Below are 17,654 nucleotides of genomic sequence, written 5' to 3'. Positions count from 1 at the left end.
TTTATGCAGACATGTTGCTATACATGCGTAGTCCGGAACATAACCTGGTGTCCTACCTGGAGGTGCTCGATAATGTCGCAAAGCTGTCAGCGATAGCAATCAGTAGGGCGAAGTCCTGTATATATTTCCATTAGCGGGATGGAGGGGAGTGGTGGATTCTAACCTTCTAAATCTTGAGCTACAGTGGAAATTAAAAACGTTCAGATATCTGGGAGTCAACATCTATCATGATAAAAAGATCACCAATCGAGAGAATACGGGCCGGATTGCACTGCTGAAAATGGTGGCCCTTCCCCGCTTGTTGTATCACTTTCTGAATGTTCCATATCTCATACCAAGGTTGTTCTGTAGAGATCTGAATATGGTGGTAGGAGGTTTTATATGGGGATCATGGAGGCGCAGGGTGGCCCTAGATACCCCATGTAGAGTACGAAGCCAGAGGGGTGCGACTTCTCCACTTTGAGCTGCATTATCTGGCTGGGCAGCTACAACACATGGCCGGGTAGTTGGCAGATGTGGAGATGGTGGAGAAAACACCCCTTAGTACAAAACTGACCCCATATTTACTGCGAGAGGCGCTATGGCTAGAAGGATACAGGATAAAGGATTCCCCATACCTCCTTCAGTTGAGTAGGAGAATTTGGACTAGGACCAAGGCGCTATTGAAATTAAAAGAACCCTATTCTTCCAATGTTCCCCAGACAGTGATATATGGTAGAAATACAGAAGACTTAGCCCAGATCAGGTTGCAATGGGAAAGCAAAGGTCGAATAATGGTGGGAGATCTGTTCTTGCCGGGAGGGCTCCTGAAGTCCTAAAAGATTGTAGAAGAATATGGAGTGGGTAGAGGACAATTCTTGACACACTCTTGAATAATACATGAGATAAGGAAACAATTGCAGGGTCCTCAGGCACCCCGGAGGAATATAGTGTACTGGGTCTTCTATATGTCATCTCAGACAGAGGGCATGGTGTGTCTAGACTGTATAAGGGGCTGCTAGGGGCAATATCCAAAGAAAACCCCAAGGGAAGGCGTAAATGGGAGGTGGGCATAGGTAGATAGTTTACTGAACCAGAATGGGCTCGGGTGTTGACGTATCGAAAAAAAGGTCTCAAGAAATGTGAGGTTAAAGCTGAAACAACGCTATGTGCTCCATAGGGCATATATGACGCTGCATCTTAGATCGCAATTTCCAGGTTCGGGGGGCAAACAATGTCCAAGGTGTGGGGAGTGTGGCGCGGACATGATGCATATGTTTTGGACATGCCGGGTGGTTCGAGGGTTCTGGGGGAAATGGAAACAAGGCTTGGAAAAGGAGGGTTAACAAGATATGCATGAACGCCGGAAGCTTTGCCTGCTAGAACTATTTGCGTGCCCTAAGAGTCAGATCTGAAAATAAGCTGATAGAACTATTTTGGGTGTTGGGAAAAAGGAGGATTGCAATGGCGTGGAAATCAAGGGAGGCCCCAAGCATCAACAAGTGGTTGGGGGGGGAGGATCTGAACGTCGGTCCATGGCTGGCGCTAGGGTGTGGTACAAAACCATACAAATTGGAAAGGGAGAAAATCTTGAGAATGTGATGACCTGAATACCCTGGTTTAACTCCCCAGATTATAAACCCCCCCTGAATTCTCGCAAAGAAGTAGCAAGATAGGGAGAATGGGGAGTGATAATGGCCATCTTAAGCACTTTGGGGGCCCGGGGCACGGGCACCTTTGAGGGGGCCCCCCCTCCATCAAGCCAAATGAATTAAGGTATCCAGAATATCTGGTCGTGCCCCCGTCATCGCAATCACAACACATAGCTTGGCATGTTACCACGCAGCTATTGAAATAACCAATGGTTTCCCTTACTCTCTACATTCTTGCTGTGATAAGAATGATAAAGAAGTAGCATTTCAATGCCAACATTAGCAGTCCACAAGGCTACTTGCATTCTAGCATAGGTACAGGCCATTTGTCATCATTAGCAGTAACGAGGAAGGTACACCAGTCATAGTATACATGATTCAGGACACAGATCGTATGTAAAAGGCACACATAATCCAGAATAGACAGACTCGGATTAGCTCCCTCACAGAATGCAAAAATGCTCAAGCATGGATACATAAGACCAATTAGAAGCAAGGAGAAAGATACACCTACCATAGAATAGATAGTGGATGAAGATTAGAAGCTACGAGGAAGTTACATGCATCCAGACAGATTGAGATTAGAAGAGGGACATGGTTTTCAAGTAGGGTTGCCATTACAGAGCAAAGAAACAACTGGCTGTGGTGTGCAATATATCAATGCTCACTATTAGTATAGAACATCATCACTCAGAAGGGTGACAATTGTGAATGGTTTAGGGACTGACAATTGTGACATATTAGGCAGTGCAAGATTAAATGAGATGCCCAGGATTACACTGTGTTTAAAAAGGTGAAGCTGGGATTTGCACCCACTCTGCAATTTCTGCACTTTACCACTTGCTTTTCTAGTACGTACCATGAACTAAAATAATCCTATTTTAGAGATTTGACTTAGAAAGTATAGCAACCACATAACCTAAAATGACAATTTTAAAAGCAAAATGTTATAGGAGCTCATTATGCAAAATGGGAATGATTCTAGCTTCATTGTCTGGATCATCAAGGGAAGTATATAGGTGCCAACATACTATTTGAGGTGATCCTAAAAGATTATATCTGGGTTTCTCTTTTGTATTTTAATGCTTTTAATTGGCCCAAAACACAGGCTTGTGTGAAACTGATATTTATAAACATGCACAAAAACCTTTCAGTTGTACAAAAAAGCTAACTTTTTTTGAGCCAAATGAGCAGACCTTAAAATATGCTTGCCAGAGGCTTGCCATATCTGATCCGCTCTCTTCGGTCTAGGACCTTTTCCACTAAAAGGACCTACATAAAAAGTAAGATAATGTAATGAATGGGCTAAACAACACCCCCCACATGTGAAAAGGCAACAGTTTCAAGGAAGACAGTACAGTAATGTCAGTGAAATAAGTTGATTCGTCCAGGATCACTATCGTCTGCAGGGGGAAGCCAGGATAAAAGCATGAATGCTTTGGTTCCACAGTCTAAAATTTGAATACCTAATCAGTTCTCTGACTAACACTTTATTGGGCCACATTATAACAATGGTACCGGTAAGCTTACGAGTCTGCGGGCAGGTCTTGTTCAGACCTGGCGAGCGGAACACCACCTGCCCGCAGACGTTCATTGAAGCACCAGCACTGTTGCACACTCAAATGGGAATGAAGATCGACATTTTCCAGTGCCTGACTTCACGGACCGCCCGGGCTGTAATGCCCCAGTGTTTCCGTGAAGTCAGGCACCAGAAAAGTTTGCAAGTCCGGCAGCAACCTGCCGGTTTTACCAGCACAGTTGCTGCCGGACTTGTAATGAGGCCCATAGTCTTTATTAGAGGTACCTGCCTAGGTTTTACAGGCCTCCATCTGCAGAAACCAATTTCTAGACCACAGTTACAGGTACACTGCTGAAAATAGCACCTGTTGCACTACAGAACAAAGTACACATATCTGCAGATTTATCAACTTCAAACATAGGAAAGGCCGAGTTGGCCTTGCTGGAATTCTGTATTATAATCTTGCAAATGAACACAAATCTCTGCAATTAGTGCTCAACACACTGAGCTATCTTCTGAACCGACACAACACTCACATTTATCAGTATGCATTTCAACTTTGGCTATTGCACATGATCAATATTATTCCCATAGAAGAACTAGTTACTCTTACCTTGTAACGTTCTTTCGATGGGATGTTCCTCCGACGTATTCCTTATCTTAGATAGAAATCCTTCAGCTTTGCTGGCCTCGGAAAATTTTTTCGCCAGAGGGCGCTGCGCGTCGATGATCGCCGAGTCGATGACCCTCGACGGCCTCCGTGCCGACGTCGACGTCATCCTGCCTATAAAGGCCGCGCGCAGCGTCCGTTGCTCAGTTCCGTTTTGTAGTCCCCAGTAATGTTTTTGGATTAGACTAATCACCTTGAAGGAGCATAGGCTGCAAACCCACAGGAAGTCATACTGCGGGGATGGATGGGAGGGTCGATAAGGAATACGTCGGAGGAACATCCCATCGAAAGAACGTTACAAGGTAAGAGTAACTAGTTCTTCGAAGGGATTGTGTCCTCCGACGTATTCCTTATCTTAGATAGACTCCCATAGCAGTGGTATTGTGACTGGAGGCGGGAGTAATAAAAGTTATGTTACCCTTCCAGAATGGACAGAGTGTAGCACAGCCTTGCCGAATCTAGTTTCTTGACTAGAGGAGGAATCCAGGCTATAGAATTTGGTAAATGTATGTGCGGACGACCATGTGGCAGCCGCACATATATCTCGAATTGGCACCCCTCTTTGAAGGGCTGAGGATGTTGCGATACCCCTGGTAGAATGAGCCCTTAGATTTTGAGGAGGCTCCTTTCCTGCCAATTTGTAGCACTCCAGAATGGCTAAAATAATCCATCTGGAGATGGTTTGTTTTGTTATTGGAAGGCCCAACTTATGTCCTGCATAACCTACAAAGAGTTGGTCTGCTTGTCTGATCTTAGCCAATCTGCTGATATAGAAGCTCAAGGCTCGCTTAGGGTCCAGCCTGTGTAGTCTCTCTTCCTCCTTCCCCGGATGAGGAGGAGGGTAGAAAGAAGGTAATATAATCTTCTGAGTGATGTGAAACTCCGAGACTACCTTCGGGAGGAAGTTAGGCTTCACCTGAAGAACAACTTTGTCCTTGTAAAAGATTGTATGTGGAGGTTTACACGATAAGGCTTGCAACTCGCTAACCCTTCTAGCAGATGTCAATGCTATTAGCAAAACAGTTTTGAGGGTGAGAAGCTTCAATGAACAAGAGTGTAGTGGTTCAAAAGGGGCACCCTTTAGGAAGTTTAAAATTAGGTTTAAATCCCATAAGGGAACTTGAAAAGGTTTCGGGGGATAAACATTAGTTAATCCTTTTAGGTATTGTATTACCAATGGAATTTTGAAGTATGAAGGCTCCTCTGCAGTGCGCTTAAAGATTGATAGCGCTGCGAGATAGCCCTTAATTGTGCCAACCTGTAGGCCTGAATTAGCCAGGTAAAGTAAGAATGACAACACCATAGGTGTACCACAAGAAAAGGGTTCAATATTCTTTTCTCTGCACCAGCTGCAAAATTTGTTCCAACGGCAGCGGTATAGAGTTTTAGTTGCCGGCCTTCTGGCCGAAAGCAACACCTCCATAACATCATCCGGAAGGTCCCAATCCTTGTACCTCAACCTTTCAGACACCAAGCGTGAAGGTTGAGGGTCTTGATGGCTGGATGGAGAACCTGACCTTCCTTCTGCGAGAGAAGATCCTCTCTGTATGGCAGTCGAATTGGAGGGCAGATGGACATGTCTAGAAGGTCCGGGTACCACGTTCTCCTGGCCCAATCCGGGGCAATTAGGATCATGGTCTTCCGAAACCTTCTCAACCTCCTGATCATTTGAGGAATGACAGGGACCGGAGGGAACGCGTACAGAAGTGGGAACTCCCAGTCCACTACGAACGCATCTCCTAGAGCTCCTCTCGGGGGAAATTCCCTTGAGCAAAATCTGTCGCACTTCCTGTTGATACTGGTGGCGAACAGATCCACTTGAGGGGTTCCCCAAAGGGCGAAGATCTCTTGAAGGACTTCCTGAGCTATCTCCCACTCGTGAGAGACTGTGCTCTGCCTGCTCAGAGCGTCCGCTGTCAAGTTCTTCTCTCCGGCTAGGTGAATTGCCGATAGAGAGATTCCTTCCTGAATTGCCCAAAACCAGAGCTGCATCGCCTCTCTGCACAGTGGTAGTGAGCCTACGCCTCCTCTTTTGTTGAGGTAGTGCATGGCCACTGTATTGTCCGTCATTATTAGGACGTTTCTTCCCCGTACAGACGGCAGAAAAGCCTTCAGCGCTAGTCTGATGGCTCTCAGCTCCAACAGGTTGATATGTAGTCTGGACTCCGATGGAGACCAACGACCGCTGATGGTCAAGTCGTTGGCGTGAGCTCCCCACCCCGTGAGTGAGGCATCCGTGACTACTGTTATCTCCGGCCATGGTTGCCAAAACATTTCTCCTTTCAGGATGTTCTCCCGACAGGCCCACCACTGAAGGTCTCGGGCTACTTTGACCGGGATCCGAAGGAGATCTGTCATCCTTCCTGAGAACTGTGACCACTGAGTTCTCAGTGCCCACTGGAGGGATCTCATTCTCAGGCGAGCCTCCGGCACGAGGAATATGCAGGATGCCATGAGGCCTAGCAACCTCAGAAAGTCGTAGGCTGGGAGATATTGGGCATTCTGAAATCTGATGACCATCTGCAGAATATCTCGAGCCCTCACCTCTGGTGGCAAGGCTTTTCCCAGGGAAGTGTCCAGGACTGCTCCAATGAATTGGAGTCTCTGTGATGGTATCATCTGTGACTTCTTTAAATTGAGGGAGAAGCCCAGCTTGTGAAGGAAGTGGCAAACATAATCTAGTTGTCTCTGAGCCTGTTCCGAAGATACAGCTCTGATCAACCAATCGTCTAGGTAAGGGTAGACATGAATCCCTTCCCTCCTTAGACTTGCAGCCACAACCGACATTAGCTTGGTAAAGACCCTCGGGGCGGAGGTTAGCCCAAATGGCAGAACTCGAAATTGATAATGAGAGCTGCCAATTGCGAACCTCAGGTATCTCCTGTGCCTGGGATGGATCGGCACATGGAAATAAGCGTCCTGGAGGTCTAGAGATACCAACCAGTCCTGAAGCTGGAGGGCCTGAAGGATCTGAGAGAGAGTCACCATCTTGAACTTGTCCTTTCGGAGGAATTTGTTCAATTCCCGTAAGTCTAAGATGGGTCTCAGTCCTCCGTCCTTCTTCGGTATTATGAAGTAGGGGGAGTACCAACCCTTGTTCCTTTCCGCTACAGGTACCAGTTCTATGGCACCTTTCTCTAGCAGGTCTAAAACCTCCTGCAAGAGGAGCGGATCTGGAAGCTTCAAAGGGTTGTTCCCCGGTGGATGACTCTGAGGGATATGTAGGAAGGGCAGGCAGTAACCTTGGGCTACTGTCTCCAGAGCCCAAGCATCTGACGTAATAGCCTGCCATTCCGTCAGATGGTGAGTTAACCTGCCCCCTACTGGTGTTCTGTGAGGGGAGACCTCAGAGTGGTTTTGAAGCGGCTGATGCAGTTGCCGAAGGTAAAGTGGCTCCTGCTCCTGCGGGTGCGGCTTTCTTTCCCCTACCCCGTCCACCACGGGTAAATCTTCCTTGGCCTCTTTGAGCCGGTCGTCCCCTGCCCCTTCCATATGAGGAATAGTAACGAAAGGACCGTCCTCTCCACGATGATCCCGAAGGACGAAAGGTATTCTGACGGATAGCAGCTCCCAATGACTTGGCTGCTGCCTTGGACGTTTGCAGTTTCTCCAAACTGTCATCCGCCTTCTTTCCAAAGAGGGTAGAACCGTCAAAGGGCATATTCAAAAGCCTGGTCTGCACGTCAGAGGCAAAACCAGACTTCCTCAACCACGCATGCCTGCGGATTGTGGTACTTGCCGCCATGGCCCTGCTGATACTGTCAGCAGAATCTAGGCCAGTTTGTAGGGTCTCGCACATCGCATCTTTACCATCCCTGATGATGTTTAAAAATGCGTCCCTTTCCTCTCCTTCTTGGAGGCAGTCAGCCGCTGATGAAGCGCACTCCCAAAGGGTGTGGCTGAACCTAGCGAGCGTACAGGTCGCGTTAATAGACTTTAACGCCATGCTACAGGCAGAAAAAACCTTCTTAGCCATGGCATCATATTTTTTGTCATCCCTATCCTGCGGAGCAGTGGGGTATGCAGATGTGCTGCCTGATGAGGTTGCAGCCTGTACAACCAAGCTCTCAGGAGTAGGGTGTTTTGACAAATATTCAGGGTCAGAACTAGCCACCCTGTATTTTGTTGACAGTTTTTTATTTACTGCCGGGATAATTTCTGGCGTTTCCCAGTTTGTCAAAATCCTTCTCTGTAGAGCAGAGTGAAATGGAACCACAGGATCCTCCTGTGGGCCCTTGTCCAGTATGTCAGTGAGGTCATCCTGCTGAAAGGCAGGAGAAGGTGCAGACCAACCCATAAATTCTATGATTCTAGACATCAGAGCTCTATATGGAGTCTCCGCATGTTCTCCTGGGTCTGGTTTGATAAATTCTGCTTCAGGAGAAGTGTCCAAGCCACTAGCTTCCTGAAGTGCATCCTGAAGATTTTTTAATCTTCCTTCCTCAGAGGCGAAAGTCTCTGGCTCTGGTGATGTGGTCCTCTGTAAATCAATATCTTGGTCTGAATCCTCCCTTTCCTCAAAAATCGAGGTTAAAGGGGGATACATTGGTTTTTGGAATGGTATAAACCCCATTTCCAATGCAGAAGGAGCCATCATCACAGGCCTTGAAAACGTCGATGTCGTCGACACCGACGTGAAAGTACTCGAAGGCGCCGTGAAAAGCGTCGAGAAATGTGTACTAGGCCTCGAAGAACTCGAAAGGATCGGAGTCTTGCTCGAGAACGACGTCGACGTTCTCGGCGTCGAGTCGGAGGTCTTTTGTCTAACCGTTGGCTGTGGAGTAGCCGTGGTTCTTTCCTTCACCGGCGTCGATATCGGCGTCGACGTCGGCGTCGACTCGATCGACTGATGCGCCGATGAATCCTTCGACAACGGCGTCGATGGCGCCGACCTCTGTTTCGAAGGAGTTTTCGACGATGGCGTCGATGATGCTTTATCTCCCGATGGCTCGAGGCGCTTTCGGGTTGACTTTTCCGCCGGGTACTGCGACTCGCGGCGTTTAGATTTTTTGGGTTTTTTACCCGGGGTATCACCCTCAGCTGTCTTCGAGGGGGACGAGGCCGCTTTCTCGAAGACGCTTAGCATCTTTTTCCTGAATTCCTCCCACTCAGCTTGCGAGCTGCGTTTTGTGGGGCAATGAACTCTCTCAGGAGAACTCGACGAAGATGACGAAGGGGATCTCCTACGTCTCTTCTTCGAGTGTCTCGATGTCGACGAGTGGTGGGAGCCACTTCGTGATCTAGATCGAGAGTGTTTTTTATGGTGAGGAGACGAACGTCTCGACTCTACCGAAGAAGCTTTCGAGGAAGTTAAAGTTGACCTACCTCTCTCGAGCTTCCCCCTACGCTCCTTCAAGGCTTTCGCCGTCATGGAAAGGCATTCCTCACACTCCGAACTCTGGTGCGTGATTCCCAGACACCACAAACAGACCCTGTGAGGGTCCGTCAACGACATTTTCTTCCCGCAGTCTCGGCACTTTTTGAAACCGGACCGAGGGGTCGTCGGGTCGGAGGAGGATGCCATCGATATCGAGGTAAATAGTAGTTATTATATACGTTATCTTGACGAGAACTGAGCAACGGTGTTCCGAGGCACAACGAAGCGCGGAAAAACGGAACTGAGCAACGGACGCTGCGCGCGGCCTTTATAGGCAGGATGACGTCGACGTCGGCACGGAGGCCGTCGAGGGTCATCGACTCGGCGATCATCGACGCGCAGCGCCCTCTGGCGAAAAAATTTTCCGAGGCCAGCAAAGCTGAAGGATTTCTATCTAAGATAAGGAATACGTCGAAGGACACAATCCCTTCGAAAGGTGAGATTGCTACATGAGTTGTAGTGAACACACAAACTATGTGTGGGACAGTAAACACAGAAAGCATTACAGGATGAATTCATCAGAGCAGAAAGTATGTGTTGCATCAGACAGGCAATAGGTTCAGAGCCCCAGCAACACGCCATAAAATAGCTTGATGTGGGCCATTTAAGTTTTGTAAACAATGGTCACTAACATCTTTAGATTAGACACCCTTGCGGGGACCCTCTCCAAGGTGGGGGCCCAGGGCAAGTGCCCCTTTTGCCCTCCCATAAAGACGTCACGTCAAATACCAGAGCAAGATGTTCAACGAGAACGGGTAACACTCCTGTGATGTTACAAGCTGTGGGCGATGTCATTGTTTACGGTGGATTGGTTGTTGGGGCAGACCGGGATTGTGATTGTATTAAAATGGAACCGGTGCAAATGTAATACTAATACGAATTAAAAAGTTCGGCTATAGGGGTCAGGTTCCAAAGTCCAGATCACAGTCGGAAGCCTCAACTGCACGGACCGGGAGATAGGAACCCCAAAAGCACACAATCCACTACACACTCAGAGGATTCGCACTGAAATGGTTTAAGGAGTCGGTGGTCCGTCACGCAGCTGTATGACTATTCAGCCACCACGTTAGCTGCTCAGCAGCAATCGTCACAGAAATATTTGCAAAAAAGGTGTTACGGTTACTATATAAAACATGTGAAATCTACTAAACAATGACAAATTCCAATGATATGGTCTAAACACTCAGTCATAATCAAGTATTTCCTGAATATAAACAAAGTCATCAGATCAAAAATGAAAAACCTTAACTCACTTCTTCTGAACACTAACTATAGTATTGATGTAATACACCCAATATTTTAAATGATTGCTGCAAATTAATTGTGTAGTGTGAGTTAAAGTTTAATATTTTTGTCGATGGACTCAGCTTATAAAGTCGGATATATTTGTGTGCAATCCAAGCATTCAGCAGTCCTAGGAGTTTGTTTAAGCACAAGTATTTTAACGTGCTGTGGACAAACTCCAAAAACTTCTATAGGTTTCCCGAGGAGTACGTGCGATATCCTCATTGGTTCATGGTTTGCGTATTCGGTTTCTCAACATCTTTTTGTTTCACACATGTCGGGAGCATGCCCAAAATATCAATACATATTTACAGTTCAAAAAGTGTGGGGGGGGGGGAGATGGGGTGGGGAGGGTGTCTCTCTCTCTCTCTCGCTCAGGGAGGTTTAGCAGGAGTTTATGAAAACAAATTACAGAGATTTTTTTTACACTTTTCAAGCTATCAACATCATTCAACATCATGCAGCTTCAAAAGGTTTGGCATATGATGACTAATGTGCAATAATTTGCAGGTGAACAAATGCAGTCGAGTTTCAAGGATGTTGGCAAGAAGAGGAAAACCTTTTTTTCAGTTTCCTATGTGAAGTGTCTTGTAATCTTAACAACAGCTACTGTGACAATATGATATAGCATACAATGGGTAATGTGAAATAAACCAGTTTTAGTAATTTTTGGTTTGGGACAACTAGAAACATGTGTTACCTCTGAAAGAAGTCCAGAGCTGAGATGAAGACTGGAAAGTGCATCCAGAACTGGAACTGTGAGTTGTGTGTTTTGCTGCAAAAGGATGCTACAAGAAATAATAAACATTATTTACAAAGAAACAATGCAAACACACAATTTGCAATTGCCTGTTTTTTTATGTTGCAAAAAGACAGTACTAACAAGCAATGGATCATTATTTTCATTTTTATGAACTGTTAACAATGCATTGTAACACTTCACAAATTTAAGATAGCTATAAATACAAGAAAGCATATGACATGCATTACTTACCATAAAAGCATTTCTGATGGTTGTATTATCTGCTTAGATTCACATGCTGTGCATAGTCCGACATCCAGTGGTCACTGCAGAGTATTGCATCTTGTTTTTTGAATGTCGAAAAGGGGACGTCGACATAGGCGTGTCTGTAATACTATCCCTATAGTGAAGTGTAGTGTACCCAAAATCCCGCACACGTCGAGGTCCCTCTGTTTGTATTTTTTCTGCCATGAGGGAGACTTACGACTAACGTGAGTGAGTACAGAAAAGAGAGAAAGTAATTAGACGTCTATGTTCCTTCCATCCGAGCAGGGAGGAAGGGTGGGCACATGTGAATCTAAGCAAATACAACCATCAGAAATGCTTTTACAGTAAGTAATGCATGTCTTCTGATGTTAATCTGCTTAGAATCACATGCTGTGCATAGCCTAGCGGGCAGTACCCAGAGTTGGAGGTGGGTTGTGAGAAGGAACAGTAGAGAAAAGATGTCTTAGTACTGCTTGTCCCACCTGGGAATCGGATCTAGAATGGGCATCTAGACAATAGTGTTTTATAAAGGTGTGTACAGAACTCCAGGTTGCCACTTTGCAAATGGAATCAAGGGGAACATCTGCAATAAATGCTATGGATGCCCCCGTGCCTCGAGTAGAGTGTGCTCTAGGCTTGAAGGGCAGTTCTCTCTTGGCAAGAGTGTAACAGAGAGTGATGCATTGGACAATCCATCTAGATATAGTGGATTTGGAAACTGCATCTCCTTCTCTTCCTGCCACCAATGAGACAAAGAACTGATTAGTCTTTCTCAGTGGTCTAGTTCTTTCCATATAAAACATGACCGCTGTGCGCACATCAAGTGTGTGTAGGCTCTTTTCTCCCAAGCTTGATGGGTTTTGAAAAAACGTTGGTAGTTCTATAGACTGGTTGACATGGAATTTTGAAATGAATTTCGGTGCAAACGTCGGGTGTGTGCGTAGAACCACCTTATCTTTGTGAACTGTTACAAAGGGATCTAGTATCGAGAGCACTTGTAGTTCACTCACTCTCCTAATGGAGGCGATAGCTATTAAGAAAGCAGTCTTAATAGTGATGTACTTAAGGGATGCTTTATGCATGGGTTCGAAGGGGGAGCCCATTAGCCTTGTTAGTACAATATTTAGGTCCCATCCGGGAGCTGGGTTAGATATTGGAGGATGAATCCTTTTCACTCCCTCCATAAAGGCTTTAATAACTGGAACTTTCCACCATGACACCTTATGTTGAGACGTAGTGTAGGCGGAGAGTGCAGCTAGGTGAACCTTAATAGAATTAAAGAATAAACCTGAGTCCAACAAGTGAGTCAGGTATAGAACAATCTGTGTGGGAGAGCAGTCAACCGGGTTGATGCTCTTTGACCTACACCAGATGAAACTGTTTCCACTTGCTAGAGTAGCAGTAACGAGTGTTCGGTTTCCTTGCTTCTCTGAGAATGTCATGCATCTGAGGGAGCTGAAAATGACCAAACTCTATGACCTCAGGAGCCAGGCTGCCAAGTTCAGGGTCTGAGGGCATGGGTGCAGCGTTTGGCCCCTGTCATGTGACAGCCTGTTGTACGGGCAGCGTAGTTTCACTGGAGGAGGCAGTGACATCTTCATCAGATGAGCGAACCAGGGTTGGCGGGCCCACATGGGGGCCACCAGTATCATGGTAACTGGTTCCTGGTGCATCTTGTGCACTATCTTGTTGAGAAGGGGAGTCGGGGGGGTAGGGGGGTGAAGCGTAGACAAATTTCCCTGACCATGTTATCCAGCGACCGTTCCCCTTGGAGCGGTTCTGGGGGTACCTGGAGGCGTAATCTTGGCATTGGGTGTTCTCCAGAGTTGCGAACAGGTCGATCTCTGGGAAGCCCCATTCTGCGAAAACGTTGGAGACTATGTCTTCGTGTAGTTGCCATTCATACTCTGCAGGCAGAGGGAAGTCTCTGCTGAGTTCGTCTGCCAGAAGGTTGAGTTCCCCTGGTACATGTTGAGATAACAGGAACATGTGTTTGAGAGCCCACTTACAGATGTTCTGGGACAGCTTGGACAGTCCTGGAGAGTGAGTGCCCCCTTGCTTGTTCAGATAGTACATGGCCGTGGTGCTGTCTGTAAGGATCAGCACTGTTTTCCCTAAGTGTGTCTGGAAAGCCTTCAGTGCTTTGAAGACCGCCAGTAGTTCCAGCAAGTTTATGTGTTTGGACGCCACACTGGGAGTCCAAACTCCGTGTGCAGTCTGATGGGATAGGTGAGCCCCCCCCATCCCTTGAGGGATGAATCTGTGGTTAGAGTGGCTTCCACTGTGGGGGTTGCGAAAGGTTTCCCCACCACAAGGTTTTCCTTCGACCACCATCGCAGCGAGAGAACCAAGGCCTGCGAGACCACCACTAGATCTTCCCATTGTCCGCTGGCCTGACACCACTGGCTGTTGAGCCCCTCTTGGATTGGGCGCATGCGCAGGCGCGCGTGATGTACCAAATAAATACATGACGCCATCATTCCTAGCAATCGCATGGCTTTGCGTACCATCACCTCCTGACCATATAGAGGGATCTGAAACAGCATGTTTTGGACCCTCTCGTTGCATTGGAGGGGAAGACTAGGCCGTCCTTTGTTCGAATTAGAGCCCCTAGGAATTGCTTGACTTGGTCTAGACTGGACTTCTTCTCGTTGATGGAGAAGCCCAGGTGGAACAAAAGGTCTACAGTCTTTTGGGTATTTGAGAAGCATGTTTCGTAAGAATCCCCTGTTATGAGCCAGTCGTCGAGGTAAGGGTAGACTGGAATGGACAATCTGCGCAGGTGTGCCGCTGCCAGTACCTTCGTGAATACCCTTGGAGCTGAGGCTATGCTGAAGGGTAGCACTTTGAACTGATAGTGTTTGCCTTCTATCATGAACCTGAGGTATTTCCTGTGCGCTGGCAACATTGAAATATGAAAGTATGCATTTTTCATGTCCAGTGTTGCCATGTAATCCCCCCTGTGTGAGCAGGGGGATAACCTCCTGCAAAGTCACCATACGAAATTTCTGTGGTTTTCCGAATTTGTTCGCTGGGCGCAGATCTAGTACAGGGCGCATGGTTAAATCCTTTTTGGGTACAAGGAAGTACACTGAATAAATACCCTCCTTTACCTGTGATAGAGGCACAACCTCTATTCCTCCTTTTTCCAGCAGCAGTTCGACTTCCTGAAGCAGGATGGAGAGGTGTTCCGGTGATAGGTGTCTTCCCCTTGGGGGTCTGAATGTTGGGGACCGACTGAATTTGATGCAGTAACCGTGGGCTATTGTTGACGGTACCCAGCGGTCTGTGGTAATTCCCTCCCATGCTTGTAGGAATGATGTTAACCGGCCCCCGACCAGAGATGCATGGGAAGGGACCCGAACCTTCGGGTCATTTGGTGTAGGTAGCCGGGGAGCCTCTGGGAGTGGGGCCCCAACCTCTTCCCTTGCCACGACGGTGTCCTCTCTGAGCATACGGTCCACTGGTTCCCTGAGGGGAGGACCAGTTGCTGCTGAGGAGTATTGTTGCTGTTGATGATGATTTTGTCGTTGCCAATGAAAAAAGCACCTACTTCCATAACCTTGCTTATTAGGAGGTCCAGAGTTTTTAGAGTTTCGTGTTCCTTCTTAGCGGTTTCCAATGCGTCATCAACCGCCTTGCCCAACAAGTTTGAGTCTTCAAGGGGCTTATTGATGAGGGATGCCTGTGTCTCTGGTTTGAAACCTGAGTTTCTGAGCCAAGCGTGACGCTTAAGAAGTACACCCTGGACTAGAGACCGGCCAGCTGTTTCGGCAGCATCTAAGGTGTTCTTGATGATGTTTTGGTTGCCCGGAGTACCTTCTGTCTCAATGGCTAACAAGCGGGTTCTCAAGGGCTCAGGGGCTTCTTGTAGGCCTTCACGCAACAGTCCCCATTGGGCATCAGCATAGCTAGCCAACAAGGTTGTGTGTTTGGCAATCCGCGTGGCAAAAGCTGCAGAGGATGTAATCCTCTTTCCTAATGCATAAAGCTTTTTCCCCTCCTTGTCTGGGGGTGCTTCACTAGTAGCGGAACCTTCGCCCTTTTCCTCGTGATGGTTACTACCAGGGAATCAGGAATGGAGTGACCCCTAATATATAAGGGATCAGACAGTGAGGGGCTAAAAAGCTTCTCTATTCTTGGATTGACCCCTCTAACCAATGCAGGTGTAGATAAAGAGGGGACGAGGCGTCTCTTGACTGAGGCAAGAAGGGGTATGGCTTGGCTGACAGGCGCCTTTTCCTTAATAATTTTCTCAACAAAATCTACTTCTGATGTAGTTTCCCCTGTATCAATTTCAAAATGTGCTGCCGCTTTGCGTAGCATTGTATTGAAGGTGGGTTGATCATCCACAGGTGACGGGTCCCTGACAGGTGTGGTCTGAGGAGAGGGCAGATCTAACACATTAGGGTCTGTAGACACCCCTGGTGACTGCCAGGGCTGTGGTTCACATATGTCTGGGTCTTCCTCGAAGTCCCCTACAGGGTCTTGTAGATCCTCAGTACTTAGGAATTCTTCATCTTCCTGAAAATGTGGATCCTCTTCAGTGAGGTCATATATATCAATTTCTTCCTCAAGTGGGTCGAAGAGTCTTGGAAATTTGGCCCTAGGGTCTTCAGGGAGCACCTCACTTGGCCTTTTGGGTGTAATGTGTTGAGAGGTGGACACAAACTTATCCAGTTTGTCCATACATGACTCAAATCTTTCCCTAGTCCACTGGGATAACCCTGTACGGTCTAGTGGTGGAAAGGGCTGCTCCTCCGCCTCTAGGCGTCGAGATCTCTCCTGTAGCGTGGAGGATATACCCCCTTCGCCCTCTGAGAATCCTTCTTGTGGGGCCAGCAGTGTGGATGTATCTCTGGGTCTTCCCTTCGACGTGGGGAGAGGTTCCAGCGTACCTTCCGTAGATTTCGGCATCTCTGGCCTTGTTAACAGGCTTCGGTGACTTTTACACCCCCCCCCCCCCGTCTCTGAGCGTCCTTAGAGACAATTTTAGCTAAGCATTCCACGACTAATCTGTCCGTCGAGGGCTGGTCGTGAATAGTTTTCAGAGGAGCCGGAACCTTATCGGCGACAGACGCCGTCTTACGAGGCGTTTCGAAGGACGTTTTGGTTGTAGCGCCCTTAGTAGAAGAAGGCCCAGTTGCTAGGCGCGTATGCGGCTCCGGGGAGGGCTGGCGACCTTTACGGTCTGCAGAGGCTGCCGGTTGTTTCAGTGTCGATGTTGGCGCTGAGGCCTTCTTTGATTTCGAAGAATGGCTGTGGGTTGTGTGCTTTGTGATTTTCTTGTGTGCGTCAGCGTCGCCGGGGTTTACATCCCCATAAGTAGGGCCGGAGCCAAGCTTTTCGTGCCAGGGACAGACGCAGTGGAGCGGGACAACCTCCGTTACGGAGGTAGCGTTATCACTATTCCCCTCGTCACACTCAGCGGCGGCAGCCGCTGGTGAGGAATCAGCCCTCGACATGCCGAAGGCTGCCCACCTTTTGACCCTACGTTCCTTCAAGGTTTGTGGGCGAAGGAGTTTACAGGCCGCACAGCCGGCCTCGTCGTGGTCGAGGGGTAAGCAGCGGTTACACCACTTATGCTTGTCCTTCCACGGAAATTTGCCGTTACAACAAGGGCAAAACCTAAAAGGAGTCCTCTCCATAGCTGAGGATGTAATACGTGATAACGACCCCAAAGGAAAGGGGGAGAAAATGAAAGGCATTCTAGAAGAAACAAATGTCCACAACAACCCCCACTCTCCCTACTGTGTAGGCCGGCGAGGCCGGGCCATGTGTTTGGCAGCGCTGAAAGGATCGCCTCCGTCGAAACCACCGCCGAAGAATGTTGACTCGGCGGGGAAGTTGAATGGCCGTCGAAAGAGAGCTGGAGGCGGATGAATTAAAGAATAACTGACAAATCGACCAAGGGTCGAATAAATGTTAATGGCAATGTCTCTTACGAGCTACGCATAAGGCAACCAGTATTCTGGGCAGAAAAAAACAATCTGAGGGACATCGACGCGTGAGGGATTTTGGGTACACTACACGTCACTATAGGGATAGTATTACAGACACGCCTATGTCAAAGTCCCCGTTTAGACTTTCGAAAAACAAGATGCAATACTCCACCGTGACCACTGGATGTCGGACTATGCACAGCATGTGATTCCAAACAGATT

General features: G+C 47.7%; 1 protein-coding gene across 5 annotated transcripts in view; it reads right to left on the bottom strand.

Moving 5' to 3' along the window:
- The window catches only part of FANCD2 (FA complementation group D2), a 2,923,540-nt gene that overhangs the window by 2,286,932 nt on the left and 618,954 nt on the right, over nt 1–17,654 (bottom strand). For all 5 annotated transcript variants that reach the window (XM_069644087.1, XM_069644091.1, XM_069644090.1 and 2 more), the window contains exon 10: nt 11,182–11,269. In XM_069644087.1, coding sequence (XP_069500188.1) covers nt 11,182–11,269 — 88 coding nt within the window. The remainder of the gene's footprint in view (nt 1–11,181; nt 11,270–17,654) is intronic.

The sequence above is a fragment of the Ambystoma mexicanum genome, chromosome 2p (genome assembly GCF_040938575.1).
Source record: "Ambystoma mexicanum isolate Mex_15411 chromosome 2p, UKY_AmexF1_1, whole genome shotgun sequence".
NCBI lineage: Eukaryota > Metazoa > Chordata > Amphibia > Caudata > Ambystomatidae > Ambystoma > Ambystoma mexicanum.
The sequence above is the reverse complement of the archived record's forward strand: the minus strand, read 5'-3'. Positions and strand labels throughout refer to the sequence as shown.